Source organism: Montipora foliosa, chromosome 4 (genome assembly GCF_036669935.1).
Source record: "Montipora foliosa isolate CH-2021 chromosome 4, ASM3666993v2, whole genome shotgun sequence".
Classification (NCBI taxonomy): Eukaryota; Metazoa; Cnidaria; class Anthozoa; order Scleractinia; family Acroporidae; genus Montipora; species Montipora foliosa.
Window position 1 is genome coordinate 42,620,339 of NC_090872.1, and position 11,395 is coordinate 42,631,733.

The 11,395-nt window shown below is 45.7% G+C and overlaps 1 protein-coding gene across 1 annotated transcript; it reads left to right on the forward strand.

Moving 5' to 3' along the window:
• The first annotated feature begins 8,233 nt into the window (after window positions 1–8,233).
• Window positions 8,234–8,671, forward strand: LOC138001360 (uncharacterized). The gene has a single exon (XM_068848004.1). It carries the CDS (start codon window positions 8,234–8,236, stop codon window positions 8,669–8,671), a length of 438 nt encoding a protein of 145 aa, XP_068704105.1.
• Window positions 8,672–11,395: the final 2,724 nt, after the last annotated feature.

Here is an 11,395-nt window from a genome sequence, read left to right on the forward strand (position 1 = left end):
AGATAAGAACATGATCTTAAAATACAATAATCAGCACAAACAGCTGCCTGCTCCATTCGTCGCATATGCCGATTTTGAAGCTATAACACAGAAAATACATGGTTGTAAGCCAAATGATTTTTCAGGCTTCTCGACGCAATAGAAATTTGCGCTCATCACTGCGAGGCAACATTGTTTCATTTCAAGCCAAATGATGATAAATCATATACTGAAGCTTATCAAAAGCATACAGACTGTGGTTACAGCTATAAAGTCGTTTGCTATTATGATGATAAGTACACAAAACCTATGCAGTTATAAATAGAGGCCCTAATGCTGTATACAAATTTATGGAAAAGATGCTTGAAGAGGTCAGTTAAAGATTGTAAAAAGGTTATGAAGTACAAATTCAACAAACCATTAAAAATGGCAACACAAGACGAGGAAATTTTCAAGAAAGCTGATGAGTGTCACGTTTGTGGTAAAAAATACTCAGCTAAAGATGTTAGAGTTAGAGACCATTGTCATATTACAAGTAAATACAGAGGTAGTGCACCGTGAGATTGTAATCTTAATTTCCAAGTGACGGATAAAATACCAGAGGTATTTCATAATCTTCGTGGGTATGATAGTCATTTTACCATGCAGGACATTGGTGCGATGGGGAAAAAATACACCTGCAAAAATAAGAAAGGAAAAGAGGTGTTAAATGAACATCAAAACCATCCCTAATAACATGGAAAAAGATATGGCTTTCATGATTGGTAATCATCTAACCTTTATTGACAGTTTTCAATTCATGAGTTCAAGTCTTGATAAACTAGTCAGCAACCTACCAAAAGCATCATTGAAATACACAGCACAAGAATTTCAAGATGACAAACTTAATTTGATGGCTAAAAAAGGAGTTTATTGTTATGATCACATGGACTGTTTGATAAATTTAATGAAACAGAACTACCAACAAAAGATAAGTTCTATAGCATTTTAAACGACGAGCATATTACAGATGAAGATTATGTATATGCGCAAAAGGTATATCATGTATCTTGACGTGAATAATCTGTATGGATGGGCTATGTCACAGTATCTACCAACTGGTGGATTTAGGTGGATGACAAAAAAATAGATTGAAAATCTAGACCTAGTTAAATATAAAGAAGATAGCCATAAAGGTTTGATACTAGAAGTTGATCTAGAAGACCCAGAAGAACTACATGACCTAGATAGATAGATAGATAGATAGATCGATAGATCGATAGATAGATGTACCTTTATTTAAACACGATAATGTTTGAAGCTATAAGCTTATGGGGTCGTGTGTTTACAAATAAGATAAGATTCCCTTAAATTACATACTATTATACGCCTAAACTAAAAATCCCTATGGTGTAAGAGAGCTAAAACTAAATGGCATGTCGTGAGCTAAAACTAAGATACATGTCAATTAAAAGTATACATAATCATGGTCACTAAAATCTGTAGTAGAAATTGACGTAGCATAAAAATTAAAATTTAAGAAACTTGCATTATCTTTCAACTTGGTTGACAAAGTTTTACAACTCGCGTTTACAATTGAATGATCTTTGGCCAAGGTGTTATTCCATAGAGCCGCACCTCTATATCTAATCGAAAAATGGACAAATCTTGAGTTGAAGCGAGGTACACAGACAGAGTCAGGTGTCCTAGACGGATATTTCGATGTTCGTCTACAGATTATATTGTCACATAATGGCAAAGGCAGATTTTCCCAGTGAGCCTTGTGCATCAGTTTTACTAATGCAATCTTATATTTGTAGCAGAGTGGATGCCAATTCGCTATCTTTAAGGCCTCTGTATGCGGGGTGTCTGATCCTAAATTAAAAATTATCTTCGCAGCTGTATTGTGTAGCTTTTCTACTGAATTAAACAGTTCCTTATTACTACAGCATCCCCACAAAGGTAATGACTATCCTCTTGGACCTGAAAAGGTTAAAGTTACAAAGGATATGTTGTCTGATTATTGTAGTCAAATAGCACAAAAATACAAAATATCAACAGGTCTAGTGCATAAACTAATACCAACCTTGGGTAAAAAAGAAAAATATGTGCTTCACTATAGAAATCTACAGCTATATACTGATCTTGGATTAAAGATTTGGCTCTGTCGGGAATTGATGAAGGTGCTCGGAGGCACACACGAATGGGATGAATTTCCTACAGACGAACGCATCGATACCCTAGCGGTTTTCGAAGACATGAAAGAAGAGATCGACTATAAGTAGAGTCATTTTGTCGTCTATATGGACTGGTTGATGACAACACTCGGACCCGAACGTGCATATCATACGTGGCAAACCCTTAAAAGCATCATCCGCAGGACATCCCGACTATTCTGGGGTTGACGACGTGTTGGCTCGTCACCAAAACATGTCGAAATGGAAACGCTGCCACCGCGTCGCCGCCACTCCCATCGTGAGTTCGTACACGGATCCTCGGACCCCTGGTTCAGTGGGTGGTGTGGCTCGGCACGCTCAAACTCAAGGATTGACGCAGGATGAAGCCTTATGAGAATTGCAAGGGGAATTGGCCTACACACTGCATCGCCCCGTCTGACGACGGTTCGAGACGCTCCCAGTCTTGGCGTTTCACAAGGACGAAGAATGGCAAGCCGATCTGGTGGAGATGCAACCCCTCAAACTATGAAATGGTGGGCATCGCTATCTCTTGACAGTCATCGACGTATTGTCCAAATATGCTTGGGTGGTGCCTGTGAAGAACAAGACGCAGTGACTCAAGCTTTTGAAAAAGTGTTAAGACAAGGATGAAAATCTCAACGTTTACAGAGGGATCTGGGCAAAGAGTTTTACAATGCCCCGTTTCGTCGGATGTTGAAACGAGAAGGGATCCAACACTTTTCGACGCATGGGGATGCCAAAGCATCCGTAGTGGAACGCTTCAATCGTACGTTGAATGAAGGCATGTATCGGTATTTTACCGCACGAAATACTCGAACGTACCTAAACGTGTTACCCCAATTGTTAAACGGATACAATCAGACCCGTCATCGAAGTATTGCCACAGCCCCACGAGACGTCACCGAAGACAATGAACGAGTTGTATGGACCAAACTGTATGGAAAACGTTTCAAAAGACGCTGTGGACCTAACTCAAGGTGGGCGATCGTGTGCGTTTGAGTAAGAAACATCGTCCGTTCAAGAAAGGCTATCTCCCGGACTGGACAGAAGAAGTCTTTATTGTGAGACGCGTGGTGCGAGGACCTGTGGTCACCTACAAATTGGAAGAATGGGATGGCACGCCCTTGGAAGGGTGTTTTTCCGAGAAAGATGTCCAAAAAGTCACCGTGCCAGACGACGCTTTGTTTCGAGTGGAAAAGATTTTACAATGACGTGGACAAGCTGTGAAAGTCCGATGGTTAGGCTGGCCCCAAAAATACGATAGTTGGGTCCCTCGTTCCGCCTTGACGCCTGTATAAAAATGACCAGAGAAACAATAAAAAATTGAGAGATGTCTCGTTACGCCACGCTGTGGAGCAACGTGCCACAGGCTGAGTTTCCCGACAATGGACCGTCTAACTTCAAGGCACGGTTGCCTAAAGATCGCGTCTGGCAGGAGGAGGACGATCGTTGGGAAGCAGGATTGTCGGGCGTGTGGCTCCCTCCTACACCAGCTGCTCCAACGCATCCCGAAGACATCCTGGTGCACCCAGACACACGTTCGTCTAGCAATCAGAACCCCAATGGATACCTTTGCACGTATTCTGAAGGCCGACGGTACCGTTCGAACCAGTGATATAGTCCCCTCGTCCACGGGAGTCGAATTTATCAAGAGTATGACAGACATGGTGGAACAAGGGATCTTGAATACGATGACTGCGGGGGACACTCTGTATCATGACGGTCACGAGAAAGACAGTGGTGACGTTCCAATGGGACGAGGAAGATCTGGTGATAGATGATACGGAGACCCTTACCGAATCAGTCAAATTGATGTATTTTGGAATCACTCTCGAATTGGCTCTGAATATGAGTTGGATCAAGTACCGTACAGCCAATGAGAATGAACCGGATCACGTTTTACAAGGTCCAAATCTCCTGTTGGTACCCAAAGACAAGAAAGGGCCCAAAGCGGATTTTTTATGACGGATCCGTCTTCAAAGAGTATCCGAACGGATTTCAGACACGACCTGTGATGTGGGTCGTGGAGTCACACGGATGGAAAACTCTAGACGACGGTGTCAGGTTCATGGTTCTATCCAAAATGTACCATTGGTATTTCGTTTGGATGAACGAGGCCTATGCGTGAATCCATGCGACGACACAGCCTCCCGTCATCAAACGTCCGTTGTACGTGTACGTCAATTTAATCGAAAGTCAATGGGTTGAGGAGACTTACCATGAACTGCTCTGGACCGCCCCCTATAAAAACGAGGGGATGTATGTGGTGGGAACCTCGACATATCGAGTATCACCGTCTCCGAGGCTCCAAAGTTGAAATCGAACAGGTTCGTGTGACCGAGGTGGACGGACGTCGAGCAGTGTTTCCTACAGATCAAGCGCTTTGCGTCCGATTGCATTTTCGTCGTTGATGTCATGGATCGTGTCGTTTTACTCAGCGATGTCTCGCCAGAATTTCCGAATAATACCAGCAGCAGTTTCAAAGTCCGTTTACCGCATCTTGTGAAATTTGATGGAGACTCTGTGTCGATTTGAAAGAATTGTTTCATCCCGACAAAGACAGTTTGTTATCGAACCGGTAACGAGTGGATGCCGACCGAATCTTTACCCAAACAGATACGGTTCACCATGATGATCCTATTCGGAACCAATCAGCCATCGTCGATGGGGTGGGATTCATGAAAGCTCTTTTTCATCAGATGGAATGGCAGAGAAGCACGAGGCTCCAAAGCATTAGAGGTGGGAGCGTGCTTGACCATCAACGGGTGAGGTTTCGTTGGGAAGAAGAGGACTATCTCAGCCGACATCCAATTTTCCATTCAGAAACATGTGGGCTTACGCTTGGGATGGTTGACGAAGAAGAAGGATGGATCCTACTATACGACGTGGGACCCAATCTCGAACATTCCCTCTACGACAAGGATGCCCAGAAAATGACCCATGTGAGTTCGACTGAGTGGCCTACGAATCGTCTGTGGTCCGTCCCCACCAGATCGGACGACGAACTCCTCCTGAGTCAGACGGTGGAGTGCAACTTTCGAAATCTCAATAAGGCTTTCGAACAGGCCGTCGCCCAGACGTCGGTGGTTGGTTGAGCAGAGCCGTGTCACGACCTCCTGACCTCCTGTCACGTGTCATGACCTCCTCCGTTCCCTAAGGGACGTTTGACAGATAATTCTCAAGTGACCAAAGCCGGGCGTCTGGCTGCCAAAGAAGCCGCCCTTCTCATGGTAGAGGACATCCCGCTGGCCATGAAAGAGGCATTGGTCAAACCTTTGTCGCGCAAAGTGCGTAAATGGACCAAAGCCGTTCGACGTCCCGTGGGTTTTGGGGCAGGTCCTGGCGGTGGTGCTGGTAGTGCTGACGAGGACGAGGACGTGGAAGGAGAGGCGTTTACGCAAGGCCCGTTTCAGACCTTGTTGACGCAATTGGTGAAAAAGAAGAAACGACCTGCAGCAGCAGCTGAGGTCGATCCTGTAGCCACGCCAGCCGCTGCGGGTCCACCTCAGAAAGCAAAGAAACGTCTTCGTTTTGTGACCCGTAAAAAGATGACGCCGGTGCCCAAAAAGAAAGCAAAGAAGAAGAAAGCCCACCCAAGACGACGACGACGACCCCACTCGTCGACTGGGGTGAACTGCCTTTTGGTGGAGATCCCATGATAAGTGAGAATGTGGCTGAGATGATAGCCCGATCCACCAATAGGAAAGCTTGCAAGAACCGAGGTCGTCGCCCGACCGAAACAGAGAAATTACAACGCTCACCCGGTTGGCTGGATTTTGACACCAAACTCTGACGGCATCTCGATGGGCAGGACTTCAAAGCGCAGTCAGAAAAAGACCCGAGGGCAGGCCTTGCCCCCCAACGACCTTGCGACGACGGCACCAGAAACGAACATACTTTTGTGGACGGTGTCTGAAACTCTACAACGTAAGGGGTCGTCACCGTTGTTCCAAAGGGAAAGGCATTCACTGCCCTGGTTGCCAATAGAATGAGTGCGACAATTACATCGAGGCGTACTTGGGCAAACGTCCTGCCCACATTCCCTGTCGTCATTGTCGTCGCCAATTTTACGGGGATGCATGCTGTCAACTCCACCAGACCAAGACCCTCAGTGGATAAGCATGTGGTCCCAATCAGTCGTTGGTATGCGACTCATGGCACAAATGTGCAAACAGCAGAAAACTGCTTCGTTCAATAAATGAACAAGAGGAACATCAGTGCGGGTACAGTGAATGCCCGTCGTCCCACGAAACGACTGACTTGAACCAGCATCAACGCTTCGTGCAAGTCCCCACTGACCCTTAAGAGCTCGACGACCATGCATGCATCGTTCAAATTAACAAGCGGACCCGACTCCGCCGTGAGGCACGCAACAACCCAATGCTGCTACGGAGGGCGAGGAGAAGGAGGACAATACCTACCACCCACCCCTACTGATCTACTGATACGGAGGCTTTTGCAAGCTCCGGGCTTGCACGTGCCTAATTTGGTGGTGGGTATGACGGCAGAGGATACCTCCCCTCATTTCTTTCGTAGCGAGAATTGCATTGAACAATATCTGCAATGGCTGAAAGAACTCACGGAGCAGGAAACACGCTACGTCACAGCTCTTGCCCACAATTTCAAGAGCTACGACTCTTACTTTGTTGTGAAACGTTTGATTAAGCACAAACAAAAGTTTAAGCCCATGCATACGGGTGGCAAACTGCTGGAGCTCACCTACAAGGCTGGGTACATTCGCTTTATCTACTCCATGTCGTTCTTCGCCAAAGCTCTGGCTTCGTTTACCAAAACATTTAGGCTGGATTCCAACAATTTTAAGAAGGGGTATTTTCCACATCTCTTCAACACCCCTGCGAACGCCGACTACGTGGGTCCCATGCCTGAGAAAAAAAGACTACGTGGCTGAATCCATGTCCACGGCGCGCAAGGCTGAGTGCGAGCGATGGTACATTGCTCAAGTGACCAACGAGGCTCAGTTTGACATGCAACGGGATCATCTCGTGGACTATTGTATCTCCCATGTCAAACTCCTCCGAAAGGGATGTTTGACCTTTCGTCATGAGTTCCGTGAACAGACCGGCTTTTGTCCCTTTGACAAAATGACGATCCCCGGAGGTTGTTTGCATGACTATCGCCTCAACCGCATGGAGGAAGACATCATCGCCTCCAAGCCTGTGAAGGGATGGCTACTCAACACCGACCACTCCAAGGTCGCCATGGAATGGCTCTTGTGGCAAGAACATCGGCTGCAGGAGGAAGACCCGCTTCCAAACCAACGGCAACGTATCCAGCATACTCGCAACCAAGGTGAATACCAGCTCCCTGGTCGACGATGGAGTGTGGATGGCTTCGACGAAACCAGCAACACAATCTACGAGTTCTTGGGTTGTTTTTGGCATGGGTGCGACCAGTGTTTACCTAATTATCACGAACCGTACCACTGTCACAATCAACGCTGTATGGATGATGTTCGACGTACCACCATGGAACGTCTTCAGAGTCTTTGAGACCTGGGATATCGTGTCGTGACCCTCTGGGAATGTGAGTGGGAGCGACAAAAGAAAACCGATCCTTGCTTGGCTGAGTTGGTCAAAACCCTTTCTCTCATGAAACCCATGAATCCCCACGATGGCTTCTTTGGAAGATGCGCAAATGCCTCCTACCTTTACTACAAGGGTAAAGCCGGAAATCCGGTATGTGGACTACACTTCCCTCTACCCGTGGGTCAATAAGAACGGAATGTATCCCATCGGCCATCCTGACTTCATCTATGAACCCGGGACCACCGATCTCTCTCAGTACTTTGGTCTGGCTTTGTGCACCATCGTCCCACCGAAGAATTTGTTTCACCCCGTCTTGCCTTACCGGTGTGGAGGAAAGCTCACCTTCCCGTTATGTCCCACCTGTGTGGAGCAAGACATTGACAAACCTCTACACGAAAAATCCCTTTCGTGCGATCACACCGAGGATGAACGGGCGCTGACCGGTACGTGGTGCACCCCTGAGCTGGAAAAGGTGGTGGAGAGGGGCTTAAGATCAAAGTTGAAGCATCGGGATGGTCTAGTGGGTGTGACATGGAAGAGCAATGGCGGGCATATGTGGAGGACTTTGAGCGTCACAAAGGAATCCAACTCGACCCAACTAAGATTGCTTACAATCCGGGTCGACGGTCCTTAGCCAAACTAATGCTCAATTCCTTGTGGGGCAAGTTTGGACAGAGGGATAACCTGATGCAGGTGAAAACCTTCTTTGACCCTCTACCCTTTCAGCTCTACATGGACTCGGACAAACATGACATTCGGTACCTCAGTAGCCTCGATGAGAACTGGGTGGAAGTGTACTACCGTGCCAAGGACGAGTGCGAGGAACTCAATGTCAACACGAATGTGTTCATTGCGGCATTTACGACCTGCTGGGCACGTTTATGGTTGTACGAGGCCTTGGAACTCCTCGGTAAAGAGGTCCTCTATTACGACACCGAGTCCGTCCTCTATGTGCATCGTCCCGATTAACCTGACGTCTCATCTCGGTGAGTTCACCAACGAACTTAAACCCGGTCAGTACATTGCGGAATTTTGTTCGGGTGGGCCTAAAAACTATGGGTACCGATGCAACGATGATAAGACAGAGTGTAAAGTCAAGGGTCACTCTCTCAATGTGGAGGGAATGGCGCAACTCAATTATGAAGTGTTGCGTCAAAACACCTTGGACAAACTCCAACATCCTTTGGAAACACCACGCAAAACGTGCATTTGTCAAGCGCGTAAATTCATCCGAAAAGTGCAAACTTCGTACCCATCCCGCCCACAAAGACTATCAGCTCGTCTTCAACAAACGCATCCTTCGACCGGGGACAGCCATCACGTATTCTTATGGGTATTAGGGAGCTTAAGCACGCGCGTTTTTGAGACGCGGACGGCAACCGGAAGTGAGCGGTTTTCCCTTTTAACTTGTCTTCACACAACGACATTTACATTGCTTAGTACCTTTTCTCTATAAGAGATGATTCGTATAAAAATCTGGGAGACACCACTGTCCTGGCACGCGAAATGTTCTCTTCCGGTTGCCGTCCGCGTCTCAAAAACGCCCGCGCTTAAGCTCCCTATTGTCTCACGGAGAACGATGACACTGATGACGATGCTCACGGATTCCTGTCGGACCCAACGCTCATCTTATCTCCGGACTCCTGTCGGACGACAACGAGGAGATGTGAGGCAAAGTTGCGTGGGTGCGTGTGCGGGGCACCAAGAAAGAAAAGAAAAACTGAGTAGGGACACTATGGAACTGTGGTGACTTTAAGGAAAGTCTACTCGGATGTGACCAGTGGGATGATCCTCTCATTGGCCGGTCACATCCAAAATCAGCGTTTTTGATCATAATGATAAAAAGCTAGGGTGCATGTGCTGGGCACCATCTTCTTCTTGTACATAGTGTGACTTTTTTTTTCTTTTTTCTTCTTCTTGTACATACTCATTTGTTATTCTCGTCATTAAATCTGTTGGATTTCATTTTTTTCCTCTGGTGTTTTTTGTGACCGTGAGGGGCCTGTTTCCAACATGATTACGCAAAACACCCTATCCTGTTTCCTGAGGGTCCGCAGACAGGGAGGTGTCAAGTGTCTGTGACGTCATTATTTGAATTGTGAATTTCCCGCAAAAAGATGAATCGACCAATCAGAACGCTCCAATTCCAATCGTCAAAAGGGTGCCGAAGGCCATTCTACCACTACTTTCATTGTAACGACTTCCGGCTCTTAGTTGTTGCTAGTACCCACTTGCATGTTGGGGGCCATGTGCTCGGAGAGAACTGCCATTTGTAGGCTCCATGTTTTCATGCTGTAAAGAGTAACCAAGTTTGTTACACATAGTATTTTAATATTATGAACTATCATTGTATGCAAGGAATGAGACAACTCGATCTATTGGTCTGTATTTTTTTCTGCTTGTCATCAAGAGCTGAATGACATAAAGTTATCAGGACAGATACTGTGAAAGGCCAACAGACGAATTCAGTTAACTGATCAGTGATGTAGCACCGAAGGAGTAACTCCAAGCACTATAAACTTAAGCTAACCATTGCGCAACCTCATACCGAGCGTCTCCATTGTTGACAAAGAGACCCTGAGAATTAGATTGACCATTGTGTTATAATACGATTATGGCGCTTGTAGGAATTTGCAGGAATCCACGCGGGGCTACAGGAATCGTACAGTAATAACACAATTGAATAATGTAGCTTTATTTTTGTTGAATGATCATCTACAGGTTGCTTTTTCCAGTTTATTAGCTAAAGCTATTATTAATTAAGCCTGGTTCTAACTATTGACAACAGCTGGAGGACAAGTATCAGACGCTTTATAGCTCAGTTGATAAGAGCACTGCACCAACACCATAGAGGTCGTGGGTTCGACTCCCGGGCCGTTAAAGTCACCTGCATTCTTCAGGTGTCAATAAAAAGACAATTGCTTAACTTGTGAAGTTAGTTCCATCATTTCTCCAATTCACCTCCAAACCGCACTTCACAAACATTTGTCAACCAAAGACAAACTTTCCTCGGTTTCTGCCATTGTTCGGAAAACTGCCTTGGTAGCCACGTGCAGGAAAAATATGACATCATTGCAGGAATCCGTAGGGATTTGTAGGAATCTACTACAATATACGGTGAACGGAAATATTCATTAATTTTCTTACGCTTTTCGCGGTACGTCCGATAATTCAGTTTTCCATTTTGCTAACTGTTGTTTTCATCTGATGCCAGCCCCAAGCGACCAGTATCATTTCCTAGGCACCTGGAGTCAAAAGTTGGTCACCTCAGGTAAATGGGCAGTTCCTTTAGAGCGTAGCATTGTGTAGTATACCAAATTTTGACGTGTATTATATTGCACCAGGGCATTTCAAATCATTGTAATGGGAGTTCAGTCATGTTTTGTACGACTGGCTAGCATGGTGAATATAACATCAAACAATGAACTGGTCAACCAATCAGATTTCTGGAAACTCTTTGCTCAGCTCTGAAATTATATTAATAAATATGGATACCATTGCCTGACTGATAAGAGCAAACAGTTTCACTTGAAAGTTAGTTTAATCACTGATACATCAATCTGTGCTTATTGCATAAGAATGAAATAAAAGTCAATTTGAATTAATCAAGCTTAATTTGAAATCGTATGCTCGTGAAGTACACGTTTTGCAACAATTCAAATCGCGCGCGCTCCATTCTGTGTGAGATTTAAA

What these genes read in the sequence shown, in the direction of transcription:
- LOC138001360 (XM_068848004.1), top strand. Translation starts at nt 8,234, where the DNA reads ATGGAAGAGCAATGGCGGGCATATGTGGAGGACTTTGAGCGTCACAAA.